Here is a 17,015-nt window from a genome sequence, read left to right on the forward strand (position 1 = left end):
GCGGTTATAACATTATATTCCTACATGTAAGTATGAAGCTGCACAGGGTGCATATGGCTGCAAGGGGTAATGCTACCATAATCCTCCTGGTAGCACTCCTAGGGATTTGGCTAAAGTGCAGATCGAAGATCCACACGGACATAAACCTGAACAACAAACAAATGCACTTCACGCTCTTACAAATGGCTGAGGGTATGAAGCGTCTACATCTATCAAGAAAACATAACAACTTCATTTTCTCTCCAAAACGGATCAGCAGCAGTGGTGACAATGCAAAGAAACGCTGCCTTTCACAACAGGCTTATACTACTGACAGATGGTAGGTTGTATTCTCTTTCAAAGCACCCCAAGTATGTCTCGGTCCAACATGATATGCAGCATTATGAACAGATCTGTGAAATGCTTTAATCAAGAGAAATTGCTGCTCACCTGATACTACAATCCTACACGTCTAGTACTGTCAACTCACTTCTCGGCATGGTAGTAAAACGCTATTTTCCCTTTCCATAAGCCCTGCAAATACCACAGAAGTAATGAAACGTTAACTGAACTTATTTTTGCCAAAGAGAAGCTCTAACTTGCAACTGAATACTTTTCTGCCTAAAGAGACAGGATGACTGCATACTGTTGAAACTAAATGCAGCTTAAGAAGATAAAAGGGAATGATGCCTGTTCTCTTCAGTGGAAACCTCTGTCCATTGCATACAAGTTACTCAGATCACTTGCCAGAATTGCCTAATGAAAAATGGTGCCTCAAGTAATATAGTAAATATACAGATCTCTTTATATTAGAGCTCATTTATTTCATTATCACATTAGAAACATTTACAAAAAGCCAAGGAAGCAAGCAGCTCTTCAGGAATTCTCCAAAACATCATACAACTGGTTAAGTAAATACCACAAAAACATTTTCCTGGCCTTATCTGGGTATCTCTCTCTCACAAAATCCCTCTTACCTTGTTAGCTCTTCACGTAGATTGTTGGGCTCTGATGAGTAAAACTTTACACGAAAATGCAGACAATACGGTGGGCCAACTGCAAAGTAGAATTCATTCAAGACAGTGGTAACAGTTACTGGATGAGACTTTTTTTATTACACAGATTCACATCACAAAACTTGACTGAAATTGGCTCTGTCCTACCAGAAGGTCTTAAGGCAAGAAGTCCTTTGTGACAGGGAAATGCACTAAAAACATCAGGGTCAAAGGATGCTTAAATATATACACAAAATAGTTTTACATGTTACAAGTCAATCGAACAGTGATATCACATTAAGTTGATTCGTCCTGCCAAGAGCACATGAATCTAGGCTAATCCCTACATTTAAGGACTCTATCCATCACCAAGAAAGCTGTGCATGTTGTCTCTGCAGTTGACCAAACCCCCCAGCACTCTGTTGGTCTCTAATACCTTCCCAGGGCTCTGGGAAATACCCACTGCTGACAACTCAGGCCCCTTTACTCCACAGAAGTTTAGACATATTTTAGGGGGATTTAACAAACCCTTCTGTGAAAAACCACCTTTTTTGGAAACCAAAGAGTTAATTCAGCAAAAGGATGGATTAACCGTTCTTTAAAAATGTGCAGTGCTCTGCTGATTCTTGCATTTGACAGGAGGAATTTTCTCTCTCTCAGTGCTTCCAAACCCTCTGTTGTATTAACACAGCACCACAAATCCCTGAAGACTTCCCACAGCACAGGGCAAGGAAGCTGCTAAACAAAAATCAGCCACACTAAACCCTTGTGCAGCAGGTAAGGACTTGGCGGACTGAACACAGATTCAGGCATTCACGACTTCCCCAACAGATGGAGGCTCCAAGACAAGTTTTCCTGTAGTCAGGATAACAACCTATAACACTAAAACATCTTCAGCTGCCTTGACTCTATTTAAACTATAATTAATGAGCCTATAACATGTTTAATTACTAAAGTAATATAAGCTACAGGGGGAAGAGGTCATTAAACAATCGGCAGCACCACACTGGGTTTCTGTCACCAGGTCTTGTCATCCCTCACAGGACACTGCCCCCCACCACCCATTTCAACTCTCTGTGCCTCCTGTATGTTCAGTATGAGATCTCAAGAGAAAACAGAAAGGGCACTTACTTTTAACTTGCTTTTTAATGCTTTTTGTGTTGTCCAACCAATGCTGAAAAAGAAATTACCCCCATTGAATTATCAATAAAGAAATCTCACAGAAAGAACAAAAAAGGGAAGAAACCCTATTCATTAGTGAAGGCCATCTTGGAATAACAAGTATTTCATTAAAACAATCCAATCCAAATCTTTCATAATTCATCCTCTCTCAGTGCTCATCAAAGATCCTTTCACTCAAAGTTTGTAGTGCAAAGTATCAGTTTTGAACAACAGAAACATCCTGTAATACCTTATTTAAAGCCAATCTTCAAGAAAGCATTATCTACTTAAAAAAAAAAAAAAAGCACTGACAAACCACTTTAATTACTAAAACTTTCATCCTGTCCAAACAAATACTTAATTCACACATTAGTAGGTCAGCCAGTGACAATGTGCCAGAGAAGCATAAATCATAGCTGGAGACTCTGGCACTCAGTTGTGTGTGATGTTTACTCGGGAAGGGGAGAGACAAAATAAATACTGTTGGCTTTCAGGCATTTTCTTTAGATGACTCAAGTGTAGTAACAGCAAAGCTGTCTATGTCTGGACATAAGGGTCAGCTCAACCTAATTCTCTGAAATCTATTCCCAGGTGACATTTTAGCAACTGTCACGTGGAAGGACAGAAGTTACTGCCTCACCTACTAATGCTAATTATAAGCTATATACTAGATGTGAAGCCAAAATAATGACTTCTCTTACACTGCATACAACAGCATGTGAAAAACAAGCTATAGATGGCAGGTCGAGAGAAACATCTACACATACAAGCTATGCTCCCTACAATAACTGCATATACTCCCACTGCTGAAGAATTTATACCAGGAATTAAAGATAAAACTGGAAAGCTAACACACAGCTAGCGGTAGAGACTTACTTCAAAGTGCTGTGCACGGTGAACAGCTCCCTCCTCCAAAGGAGGTGACTCAGTTAAGCAGTAAACACAGCACCTTATTCAACATAATTGCACTGACTCAGAGCCAACTACCTAGCACACCATGTCCTGCGTGGTTCACAATGCCCAGGTAACACCACCTCATTTGATCAATCCCAAATGTCACCTTGCAACCAATACAGATGAATTATACACTTAGCAACACTCCTTTCGTTAAACTATGTGCCATGAAGCTCGCAGCGGGCCCCATGGAGGACAAAAAGCAACAGAGGTATGAGAAAGAACCGGTATTTTCAGGTTGCAATGCCAAGTGCAAACACATTCCTGTCTTCAGAGCAGCCCTGCCTTCTGCAGAGAGTGTGTAAAGTCAGCCTGTAATATAGCCAGGATAGGCAGTGATTAATATATTAGCTGCAGATCCCAACAACCGAACCATCCACGGCTGCTGTGCACACAGCTGAAAATGCTCTCATCACCTATTAAAACAAAGTAGCTACAGAAAGCTACCCGAAATGCATCTAATTTTTTGTTTTAAATAAGGCAGGAAGCTTAAGGAAGAATGAAGCAAGTATTTATGCCAATTGCTTACACTACCAGTGAAATGGAGTTGAGCAATTTTTTTTTTGTTTCATGAAGAAAATGATCTCTTCTTATTCCATAAACTCACTTGCTGTAAGAGACAATTTACCTACTCCTTCCTCCACCATAAAAATATACAAACTACCCACTTGGAGGCTTGCAGGTGATTTAGATACAGGAGTGGCAAAGAGAGCCATTTTGAGGCTCCAGGACTGGCTGTGCACGCCTGTTTCATCTCCCTCCTGTTTTCTCTCATCTCCTCCACATTCCACGGGAAGGCAACTGAGAGGCCCGCGACAGGCACTGATAGTGTTTTACTCTGCTTGGCTTTTCCCACCACTGCCTACAGGAGCTCCGTCTGAACGGTAAGGGTGTGCATAGAAGAAGGGAAACAGAACTGCTTTTAAATTGTGGGGGGAGGGAGGAGAGGAACAAATCATAAAACCAAAAAAACCCCAAACCAAAACAAAAAAAATAAAACCAACACATGCATGGACACACACAAATGTCAGTAAACTTAAGATTTATTCCAAGTGATTAAAATGGAATTCAAGTGGTCCTGGCAAAATGTTTACATTTTGATGAGAGTTTGCTCAGCACAGTCTACTGCTGAAATCCAGAGATAAAGTATGCTAAACAAAAAGCAATATGAACAACAGACTGCAGAGTGTATTGGAAGTCCTTACTAGAACAGTTCGCTGCTTCAGAAATTAAAAAAAAAAAAAACCAACACAAAACCACCAACAAAACCCCAACAAAACAAAACATAAAAAACCCCCCAAACCCAGCAACATTTCAAGAAGGTAGGGTAAACGAGTTTTTTTTTAGTAAGACAGTGAGACTAAAACTGGTCCCATACTTTACGGAATTAATGGGTGCATACTTAGTGCTATGCTATACAAACAATTTTCAGCATTAAGCATGTCATTAGATAAAACTGACAGAGTAACAAACCAACATGTACAATTCCATTAAGAAGAGCAAGTGTTTGACGCTTGCAACCTGTATATTAAAATCAGAAATTTGCCACCTGTGAAGTGTTCATTGCCTCCTTACTAGAAACATCTCTCCTCTTTTGGAGGAAAAGCCAAATAGCCCAACAAGTTAACAGCAGTCTTCATCTTTTGTATCACTGGACGTGCTGCACTGTTCATTGTCAGCCTGAATCAAAGTTACTCAAATAACAATAGTCTGTTCCCTTGGCTGCCAGGCCAAGTCTGATATAGGGTGGACAAACTTTCAAATAACTCCTCCTGCTATCACCTGCCTCTTACTTGGGCAGCAGGGGATATCCATTCCTAGCCATGAGACTAGCAATGAACACAGAAATCACATGAGAACGACAATTCTTTTCACTTCACTAATTGTTTCAAGAACTTCTTTGAAGAAGCTAGTATTTGAATCCTAAAATCCAAAATGTTAGGAAGAGTTTGTATTATCTGGGTTCCCCCCACTCCCCAGTACATCATGAACTCAAACACCTAACTACTAATCATTTCAGCAGCTCAAAACAAGAAAAAAAGCTATCCTTCAGTTGTTCAAAATGATTCTACTGAAAACTCATTTGTAGTTAAAACAAGCGGGGAATTTCTCAATTTTTTTATTTAACTACATATTGCTAGTTCACCAGTGTTTTTACATCATCAGGTGCAACTAGCTAGTAAGGCAATATGCTTAGATTTAAATTGGTTAGCAGAAAGATTTATCTTCTTCAGAGCCAGCAACAATTCTGTCCACAGTAAGGGACTGGATTCTTACACTGTTTGTTCAACAAGTCTCCTGAATAATCTTTGACAAGTCAGTTGATTAGTCTCTGTCTTTGTTTCCAGCTGCAGATTGGGTTTCTGTTAGAATGTGCCAGCTCCTCTTTGCAAGAACGGCTGCCATCACAACAGTTCTTCATTTCTTAAAGCAATTATCTCTGGCTGTTGTGTTCAGCTCTTGGGGCACAACACAATCTTTTCTGCTTCGTTACACAGAGTGTATCATTAAAGTCCAGTTTAAACAGATTGTTATCTCTACTCTGCCTCTTTTCAGTCACAAATAGTTAAGAAAAGAAAGCAAACTAACTTCGAAATCACTTGTACCTGGTAGATGTTGCAGTATCAGATAATGAAGTGCTGTCTGGACTGGAAGTAACAATTTGCTGGACAAAAGCAAGCCATAAGCCATTGCTGAGGCAGAAAAGATTAACTCTTATTCCCCCATTTCAAGACAAAATGACATTATTTGCTAACAGAATCATAAGAGAAAAAAGTTTACCATACAGATAGTTTCACCAGTTTTAACTAACGCACTGTGAGCTCTTATGAGATCCTATAGGCACATGTAAATACTTCAGAAGACACATGGCAGAAATTGAGTTAGGATACCTAAAATGTACAGATTATTTTTTTCCTGAAGCAAAAAGATAAATGCAGTGGAGTCATTCACTATCAACAGTCAACATCCTAGACTGCACATGCTTAACACAGATAACATGATTTTTATAAATATAAAATGGTATGCAATGGGCTGTTTTCTAACTTCTGTTGTAGAAGGCATGCATGGTTCTAAATGACATCCCTCCATTAGTGTAATGGTCTTTTTCTCCTTAAACTCGTCTGTTCTGCAAGAGGTTTAAGACCACTTTCACTACTGGGAACTGCAGCCCAGCAGCAGCTAATCCCACTAGCCATAAAGTTTGCTTCAGATGCTGAACACAAATTATTTTTTCCAAAGAGGATATTCTCTACAATTACAAGCTAAGCATAAAACTCGATCGCAGTAATTATGAAAAGAAGGCATCAGGTTATAAGTGTGCTTTGGGGTAGACAACACTGTGTCCAAAGCTGTCAGCTTCTTTCAAATATTCAAGCTTGGAGAGTTTTTTTGCCACTGTACCAAGCTGTAACAATTAAGATGTCACCTTCAAATTGTTCTGGAGATAGACCCTCACAGAATAAAAGGGATATATGTCATTGCTTCAATTTTGTATGCTGACCTCAAACAATTCAGGCATTTAGCTCAGCAGCAACCATCTGTGTTTCTACTCTGCCATCCTAATCATGAAATAATTCTGAAGGGGACTTGAAACACAGAACCAATTAGGTTATACGTCTAACAAATAAGACTGACATACACAGTATGAAAACTCAGATCTCATTCTACCTGGGGATGTTGGGATAAGTGAATACAGGTTTAAGTTACAGGGATGCAGGAGAGAGACAAAAATCCACTCCTTGTCTAACACCTCACTTAACTTGCAGCTACCCTGTGTGCAGGATTAAGTACTTGGCCATAAGAAGTATCCATATAAAACTGTACAGCCCTCAAGACTGTACAGCAAGAACTGTGGTTGCTTCTCACAAACAATGCTCTGCTGCTTTTTTCAAAAGCAGTCACGCTTTTACAAACACACAACAAACTTAAACTCAGGCTTGCAAGAACCCTCTACTCAAACTGGCTGGTATGTACAAACACACCTATATCTTCCCAAAAATTTCTAGTTGCAGGTCTGAGTCACAACTGATTTGACCTAATCAAAGGTATACCCCCCTCTTGCCAAGATTATTTCCCAAGCAGACATTAACACAATGACTTCGGCTGACAAGAAAGTTGATGGCATTGGCAAAGGAAAACTTTCTCCACTCTGTAGAACAATGAAGGGCCAAGCACACACCCTAGTTTTGCCCCTTCTCTCTGCATCCGCAGCATCAAGAATTTCTATGTGACATGCCAGGCTCTGGGGTCCTACCAGACCAGCCTGCCTAAGGACAACAGAAGATGTGACAGGAACAAGTGAAAGACGAGAAAGAGACAACAGTGTTGTAATATGTTAGAATGGTTGAGGTGGAATTAAATTTGGCATCACTTAAACTAACACCCCACAGAGGTTCTGCACAAAACGTAACTCAAAAAGGCAGCTTTCTTACAGCATTTTTGTCAATATTGAGATTTAACTTTTAACTTTTAGACTGTTGCTTTAAACGAACAAACAAAAAAAAACCAAACACACACAAAAAAAAGCAAAGCGCTGCTACTCACTGCCACTTGTGCGGAATCCATGAACCTTAATCCAAAGTAGTCACTTTCTATAAGGTCCAGATGATACATGATCTGTTCAAACAGGAGCTGGCCTTTGGCTTTTTTCTGAAAATATAAAAGCATTTAGTACTTAGCAGATAAGATTTATTGTAACATCTACCTTCTTCTAGGCATACTTTATATTGAAATTCCCGAAGTAAGAGAATCCCAAAATTAAGCTTCTGACAATATTATATGGAAATTCTTTTGGGTTTCTCTCATATTTTTTGATGGCTGTTTTTCTTGAAGGCAAATGTACACCCCACAAGAAGCACACATAATACCCTTAAAGGACCTGCACAATCTCCTTTTTTTGGAAAATGTCAACACTGACTTGCACAACACAGAGTGTTAAAACATCATTTTATCATTGTCCCTTTCAGGCTTTCCTTACTCGCCAAAGTTCAGTAGAACTGGAAATATAGCTAGTACAATTGCAATAACTAACGTACTGGAAAATTTTCAAAGCAAAGTACAGCAAATTGCTTACGAATTTACCACTGCTTGATACCTAGGCAATTCACTAGTTTTGAAACAGGTAGCAAAGCATATTGAATGAGGATATAGCATTCCATCAGCAAGTGCTTTTAACAACTGCCAGGAAACAGTCTAGGGCAAGCAACTTCAACAAATAGTACTTAGATAACACAGTTACAAAAGCAAGTTCATAAAACTCACTTGTAGGTGCAAGAAGCCATCACATACACTGATACGTAATTTATGAAAAAAGCTTAGCTCTGGCCTCAAATAAACATTTTTACAGTGACGATCTAAAAAATTAAACAGTTGTTTTTAAAGAGAAGGCATGTAAATAGCACAGGGCAGTTTCTACACAACATAATTTTTTCATGCTATGATCTCCTTCATAGCAACACACTGAAGGAAAAGCTAAAGAGTAATACCTGAGATGCCTAAATGTAATAAAAATATATTAATAAATTAGCAGGTCAGCGTACAAATCACTGTGTTGAAAAGACATATTTTTAAATGCAAAGAAATTCAAAAAGGATTTATACTTACTCTGCAAGCAGTTTAAGGATATTTCCATAATGCTATCATCTTGCAATCTTTTATCTTAATATTTATACATTCATAACTTGACAAATGGGCTAACTTTCTAAGCATATTTTTTAGTATGCTACTTATTAGCAGATTTAGTCCACCTCTCAAAATCCAGGGCCAGCCAGTATTCTTATTCTCAGAAATAATCTGGTTTAAGCACCGAGCAATATCCATGTAAGTAAGGCAGCATGCATAGTTTTTACCACCTTCCTCTATCCTGATCTTCAAATATTTTATGTTCAACTTTGCAATCATAATCATTGGTTTACTTGATGCATTAGTTAAATCCAACATGACATTTCACAGCTCAAAGCAAAATCTCAGAAAAGTCTGTGAACGGAACCTGCCTAAGCAAGTTCTCCCACAGTTATTTATTTCCAAGTATTGGGGGAGGTAGAGGGAACGGAAGGCAATTAGACCAGCAGGCAGCTTCACGTGCACGCAGCATCTACAAAACGTCATCTAATGAAAGTGCCGAGACGTAGACCTCATCAAATTCGTTCAAGGGCAAGTTTTTTTTTTCTGTTGACTTCAAGAAAAAGTACTTCTCAGGCAATAACAGATTTATTAAATGCCAGCAAGACTCTCCTAACAGAAGCCTTAAGGCAAATCGCCTACATATAAAACCACATATTTCTTCCACAATTTGAGTCTGTAGCCTCTTTCTTGAAAGAGCAAGGCATTGAACTGTTGATATTTACTCTCAGCACAGGGTATCTTCTGCTTAAGCAAGAAGATATACTAATACAAGTGAAACCAATTCAGCATTTGCTACAGCAAAACAAGAAAAATGTTTTATTTTGCATGAAGCTTTCTGCAGCTTGTCTAAAACTAGAGGAAAATCTCCACTTATTGAGCAGAACATTTTAGATTCTTCTCAATTCCTCAGTAAATCATCTTTTAAAACTCTAATTGACCAGTCATCTCAGCCAAACTCCCTCCCAGGGACAGGCAATGGAGCACTTTGACTCGAGCCTGGAATTACTACACATACCATCTCAGACTACCAACAACTAAAACTTATCACTGTTCAAAATTCTGCAGTATCAGGTTAGTTTCAGAGCATGTTCGCCATTTCGGTAATCTCAGCAAAGGACTCAAAGATTAAGTGGACCCAGAATGACTAATGTGGGAGAAAGTCCCTGAAGAATAGCACTGGAGCAGCTGTGGAAAGATTTGCAGGGCTACCGGTTGTTTTCTGACTTAAATCACCAGAGCTGTCAACATGGAATTAATTATGCAGTACTTTGCATATGACTTAAACCATCAGGGCTGTATTTGGTGCCAGTCAGCAAAAGCTTCACACGTGCTTGAATGTTAAATTCAAATTCTTTCTTACAGCCTTACTAAAGTCCTTCCTACTTATATTTAAGCAAACGACAACCAAAAATATTACTGCTTTGTAACCAGTCAATTTTTATTAATCAAAAGGCATAGCAAAGATACACTTTCATTACATTTTCTGGTGAAAAATTACCCTCACTCTCTAATGGCAACAGTAATTTTAAATGACACTTTTATCCTGCTGCTACCCCATGCTCAGGTTCCTCTCAAAGGACAAATATTTTCAAGCTGCTTAAAGGTTACCAATGAACTATTAACGACTCCACTCACAAGCAGTCCAGCCAGTGGCTGGTCCTCCCTCCAGGGTACAAATTAAACTTCTCATGAGTTTGTAACTCTGTAAAACCCGACTACTTGATTTACACAGTTTGCTATACTCTGTCGGAAGCGACAGCAAACATCTCACAGCAGCACAATCAACAGGGAAACTTAAATAAAATCTATTACTTACATAGGGCAGGTCATCTAGTGGTTATGCCACATTTTGGAATGAGATTAAAGCATCTTCTGATCGCTTTGGTATGAATCGTGCCCCCGCCGCCCCTGAATGGAAGGGATGCTCCCAACTATGTCCTAATGACATCTCATGCTGCTCTTAATAACTGCAATTGCTGGCTGAGTAGGTGTTAGGCTGGACTTAACCCTGGTAGCTCAGCAGCAAGGTAAAGCCAGCTCTGGTGGTCACCTCAGCAGGTTGGTTCATCCCTTCATCGCCAGGATAAGGTGATACAGAGACATTCACCTTGGCTCGGGCATCTCAGTCACTGCCTAAAACTAGAGTGGCAGCATTTCTAGCCTCTTCTCATGGTCTCAGAGGTAAATGGTTTTTTCAGGGACACGCATTCAAGAGCATAAGCCACCAACTCAGCACTCCACAACTTGCCTGTCTGATGTAAAAGCCATTTTCAGTACTAGCAGCAGCCAGTACAAACCAGCACTGGTCAAGCAACACAAGTTTACAACAGCTGGGGATGAGACCCGTGTACTGGGCAGGCACCAGCTGAATGGCTCACTTTTTAAGGTTTTTGTCAGGTTTTTAATCACAAAGTACTTCAAGTGTCCAAAACTGGAAAAAAATAAAACCAAACCCAAAAAGCCCACCTAGTGAATTTACTAACGAAAATGCTTATCAGAAAAGGATTTTTCTCTTCTTCATTTCTTTTCTTTGTAAAGAAAAGGGGGTCCCTATATAAGATGAACTCTGTAAAAAAGAGATGAATAGGCTTCTACCTTCATGGGACTTATTATTCCTTGTGTCTTTACAACTGTACTTTTCAGAAGATTTCTTCAAATGATTATGTTCATATTGCTTATTAACAATAATTAACAGTAGCTATTGCCTTCAGTAGCTACTGAAGGACAAAAAACCCTCTCCCTGGTTTTTGTCAATTCATTAGGAAGGTTACTATTCATATTCATACCAGCTTCTTAAGGAAGACCCCATTTACCCCCCAGAGAAGCTAGGGACCCCTACTCAGGATTTACACCTACCCAGTTGCTAGGATGTCACCTAAGCACGTTTGCAGATCGTGGCAGTGTGGGAGTGGCAGATGAACCTGTCCATATTTCATGAAGTTAACCTCCCTTCTCCCAAGGGAGGTTTCAAAAAAATAAGCCATGAGCAGCCTCCAACAGTGATTTGGAGATTTCATCTCAATATCATGAAAACAGTATCTATAGTTAATACCATTAAGGTTTGCTGTAGAGTTGGAGAGTTAAAACCCCGTATCTTTACAAAGGCAGTGTTAGAAGTACACGTTATTTGTATCACCCTGATCTTCTTATGGCTTTAAGTACTGACCTACAAATGGAGTTGCTCCTCTCCTCAAACTCCAACCATCGATCTTTCAAATAACTTTTCCAAACTCCCCAGTCAGTTTTCTCCTCCACCTAAAGATGCCACTGGCAGCAAAACACCAGTTCTGCTTCTCTCTCTGGTTTATCCCCAGCCTTTGACAACATGCACCATATACTCTTGTACTGAATAAAACTACCTGCAGGCTGGAAAACTGCAGAGAATAATTTCTACCTCCAGAGACAGAACTTACAAATTCTTCTACTTACTCAATCTGTCCAAAATTTAGGAAGATAAGTGTTTGGGATTAAAGATTTTGTTCTGTTATTCTCTGGAGAAAGAAGGCGGCACCTCCCAAAAATCTTTATAAATAATTGGTTTCAATAGCCATCATACCTGTACATTTATTAGAATAATACATAGAAGGATTTTAATGTACTGTGCTCAGGCTTACTGACCCTATAAAAGTAAAAAGGCAAAGACTTAAAACATTTATACTTGTCAGGTTGTTTTGTCAGAAGTCTGTTCTCTTTCCTCTCCCAGAAAGTTTATATCTTCTGGTTACACATTTCATTTAATTAATTTCTGAATCTATTTGCTAATGTTCTTTCTGATACAGAATATATACAAAGTGTTTGTCCAGCCTTAAGGTCTAGAGATCAAATACCTCCTCCCAGTATATTCTCAAACATTTCAGTTTTATTTGGTGTTCCACCTGCAGGTTTCTCAGGAGCAGTCTCTGTCTTTGAGCGAGCTCTTTACAGGGGCAGCTCCGCAGGAAAGCAGGGCTTCAGACAAAATTCACTGTTCCGCTGCGATTTAGGAACGCTAAACCTTCGGGCAACTACACCAGCCTGCAGCACTATCCCCAGAAACACTGCAGGCCAAACAAATTACTCTGATCGCAGCCACCGCTCACTTCCAGCTGCTCCTTTCCTCCCTTTCCAACCGTGCCGGGGCATCGTGCGTGGCCAAGCGCTCACCTTGCCGGTCACCCACAGCGCCTGGACTCCCAGCACGACTCGGGACAGGCACTCGGCGATTCTGCTGCTGGTGCTCAGGAGTGCCGCAGCAAGCCAGCATGTACTCTCTCCCTCGCATCCCATCTTACGATGCAGTTAAACCTGGCACCCCCAGAAGCACTGGATCAACCTGCGCTACGGCTTGGGCCCCCTTCCACGACGCAGCCGGCACCCCTACTTTGTAACGCTCGGCTCAGGATTGACTTTTCCAGCTTCAGTCCCCTAAATGTCTTTCAGTAGTTTAAGCAAATAGTGAAAAGCATTTCAATAGTTTAAGGCAAAAACCACAAGTGAAAAACGTTTTAATCCAAAACTTCATAGTCTTATGACACACACACAAGCAAATGTTTATTTACTCATTCCTTTTGTCAGATGAGATTTATTTTGGAAATGTAAAAGCCAGCCTTCAACACTAAGATTACATTTTATTCGGTGACTGATTTTTCTAACATTTTTATCATTACTAGATTTTATTTTTAATCAGCATTTGTGCCATGGACAGCATTGTGTATTTCATACTTAAAAGTACAAATGTTCAGAAAGGGGCCACAAAAATTCTCCAAGATTTAAAAAAAAAAACCAACCCACCAGATTAGAATACCAAGTAAAAACAACTATCACAATACATCTCTGATCTTGTAGTCAGAGCAACACAGACCTTCTCCCTCCACACAAAACACATCAGCGCTCGTTAACAGTTTGCTGGCAACGTTTTTGGCATCCCAGATAGACTTCTTAATTTTATGTAAAGTAATCACTACAAATACAGTCCTTTTTTATCTTATTTTGTAAGCATTACTCCAAAATTGTAAACAGCTAAGCTAATTCCTGCTATTCCACAGAGCTCTTGGACTGGTTTATATACAAAACCTTGTTTTAATGATACTTCATTATAATAAGGACAAAAACATCTCATTTTGCAATCTCCATACTAAATTTCATGCATGCATAATTAAGGAATATTCTAAGATGAAAAACTACTCAGAGAGCATCCATTCTCGTAATTTGTGTCTTTCACCTTATACCACTAGGAAGCTTTTGCCTAAAACTTAGAGTGCACATACCGAAACTGGAATACAATTAACACACTATTATTCATGAGAAGATTATGTAAATTGTGAGTTAAGCAGGTTCAGGTTTTTTTACTGAAACACCCCTGGCATCCAGAAAGTACAGCGATGCTTCTGTAAGACCCCATACTTACTATCTGTTGCTATTGTAAGGCTCACCTTATTCCCCCACAGAAAGCTATCCACAAATTTTTGAAAAGGTGCATATTCCAAGCGTATCCCTTTAAATTTATTTTAAATAATTTATCTTACTATTTTTCCCCTTTGTCTAGGTTGTCTTTTCCCTCTCCCAATTAATTACTATGAACAGCATAGAATTGACTATCTCTACAACAAACACTCAATTTTTAGATCTTTTGATTTAAAAATCCTCTGGAGCCCTCCAGTACTCAAAACAGCACTTTATTTTAAATTCTTGACAAACATTTTTGTTCACAACTATTTCAGAAGCTGCTGGTGACACCAATTAAAAACAGCTTTCAAGGAAAAACGCTGCTATGATGCCCTCCCCCTCCCAAACCAGTCTTTTCCCACAAACCATTACCACCAGAAGAGCCAGTATTCCAGCTGTTATGGGGTTCCCTTGGGAGCCCAGATTGGTATGACTGAGCTGATGGAGTCTTCAGGTACTAAACCAGGGCTGTTCATGGCTTTTGAGCTTTGGGAATTCCAGAGGTGCAGTGGAGGAAGATGGAGTTTAGTTTCGCATGGGAACAGGATTAAAAGTAAGATAGGGGATGTCAGCAAAACAGAGTTCTTGTCCTCTCACTGCTCATACCACTAAGCAAACATTCCACCCACAGATCTTAAACAATTAGAAGAAAAAGCACAACCGAACTTTTGTCCAAGTTGAACTCGAGGTAAGTTAACAGTAAACAGCCTGTAGGATGAACAACATCAACAGCAGCACAGACAACTGTATATTTTATAAAAATTTTTTTAATCTCATAGATAAAAAAAAAAAGCTTTTTAGCGTGTCACTCGGCACATGAGTCAGTCAAAAATCACTGAATGCATTTGGACAAACACAAAGCTTCAAAAAAGCAGCAACAGATGAGGAAAACTACCAGGTCGAAACACAACTTTAGAATGTGAGATGAAGGTGGGGAAAAAAACCCCACACCTTTAGATCTGCCCCAGAAGAACACTGATAACCTGCATGAAGTTCATGCCTCCCATTTTGAACATACTAAAGTGACAGTAAATAGTATACATAACACTGATATTCTTCAGTCATTGACATGGCTATGAAGTAAGTAGATTCTTAAAAAGAATCCAGTCTACATACTGCATAGGGCTGTAGATTTTATGAACGGTACAAGTCAGGCAATATTGTAATTAAAAACAACAGAAGAAATAGAAAAGCAGACAGATTAAATGGCTTGACAGACACCATAGATAAGATCTGTGGACAAAAAGCAGAGTTACTGCTCAAATCCTAGCTCTGTGTTTAATAAATTCTCAACTGCATCATTTACATGTCCCTTCTGTCTCATTGTCAATATTTGTAAAAACATCAGTCTTTGCTGCTTAAAAAGGCTCTGAAATACATTTGGCTTACATAATGATGTTCTCTGTTGTTGGGGTTGTTTGGTTCCCCCCCCCCCGCCCCGAATTATAGAATGGTTTGGGTTAGAAGGGACCTTTAAAGGTCATCTAGTCCAACCCCCCTGCAATGAGCAAGGACATCTTCAACTAGATTTTTTTTTTTTAATTTAAACAGAAATTCAGCAATCTTATATTCAATTATATGAATTACTAACTCCAGAATACTCCTCTTTCAGTAACAAAGTCACTGTAAGGGTATAGCTGAAGAAGAATTTTAAGCAAGCATAAGCCTGACACTGCCTCTAACTGCTTCTTCACCGCATTTGGGGAGGCACATGGGGAACCAGATTGGAGAATTGCTCCAGCTAGAAACCAGCATAGCAAAATTATACCCATTATTTGAATCCACAGCATCTTCTTGACTTAGTTTACTGCTTGGCTGCCAAAAAAACTGTTTCTTCTGCCAAGGGATGTGCAAAACCAAGGACAAACGCAATAAAGAAAGGAACATCTCTTCCTGTGGCAGCAACAACTTATACCACTGTAAAGTATTTATGTAGCCATGGATTAAAAAAGGTATGGCATTCATTCCTGCCAAGACAACTCTTCCTCTGGCCGTGAACTAACCTGTTTGCTAAGTGATTCAGTCTTAAGAAACACTTTCTGTTATTTTTTTTTAATAAAACAATTTCACAGAACTTAAGTAGACAATGGGACTGTGCACAACTGAACTGGCAAACCCAAGGTCACCTCTTGAGTTCATTTTAAACCAAATCTACTACCAAAGTAACAGAACCAGTCTTGGAAAAGGCCTTAGTTCAAAGAGGATTCTCAAGGAAAGTTTTTCTAAAAGAAAAAACTCTATATATAAACACACACATGTATTTTTAATTTAGCTTTAGGTTTTAGAAAGCAATGTTGTTTTGCCCAGATTTTGTACCCTCCACTTCATCCCATCCTCTTTTTCCCCCCTCTTTCAGAGTCAATCCCAAAATATGAATGATACAAGTGGAGACACAAGAACAAGCACACTAAGGAGTCTGAAATGAAACATTTAATCTACTTTAATTTATTGTATTTTAATCACCAAAGGAACTAGTATATGTCAACTGCTGACAATGCACTGTAATTACTGCATCTAGCTATATAGATTTAGCATATTTATTTACTGTTACTCATAATGCCTTGTCTGTGGACATCTAAGTTATGTTGGCTTATAAGCAAAAAAGCAGGAGTGAAAAAAGTTTCCTCTAGAAATAAATAGTTACTACTGCACCCTGATCTAAGTTTTATAGTCCAGATGGCAGGTCATGACACCTCTTCAGGTTCAATTTATGCTCCTCAAAGCCTTAGAAATGTTGTTAGAGGCGCCAGGAATTTGCCTACACAGCCAACTCCAGCTCCAAAGATTACTGCTCTGGTTATGTGGAGACACCAATTTAAACTTGAGTACTTTTTAAGTGTAACTCTTGCTATAAAGTGTTTGTGGGCATTCCTCGCC

At 39.2% G+C, this 17,015-nt stretch overlaps 1 protein-coding gene across 1 annotated transcript in view; it reads right to left on the reverse strand.

Annotated features, from left to right (window-relative positions):
- LOC104624930 (band 4.1-like protein 5) overlaps nucleotides 1–17,015 on the reverse strand; it is a gene marked incomplete at its 3' end in the record, with an annotated part of 24,150 nt that overhangs the window by 5,734 nt on the left and 1,401 nt on the right. The window contains exons 2-4 of the mRNA XM_010292417.1: nucleotides 7,635–7,739; nucleotides 2,106–2,148; nucleotides 957–1,035 (exon numbers count right to left, since the gene is read on the reverse strand). Coding sequence (XP_010290719.1) covers nucleotides 957–1,035; nucleotides 2,106–2,148; nucleotides 7,635–7,739 — 227 coding nt within the window. The remainder of the gene's footprint in view (nucleotides 1–956; nucleotides 1,036–2,105; nucleotides 2,149–7,634; nucleotides 7,740–17,015) is intronic.

Source organism: Phaethon lepturus, unplaced genomic scaffold, assembly GCF_000687285.1.
Source record: "Phaethon lepturus isolate BGI_N335 unplaced genomic scaffold, ASM68728v1 scaffold42858, whole genome shotgun sequence".
Classification (NCBI taxonomy): Eukaryota; Metazoa; Chordata; class Aves; order Phaethontiformes; family Phaethontidae; genus Phaethon; species Phaethon lepturus.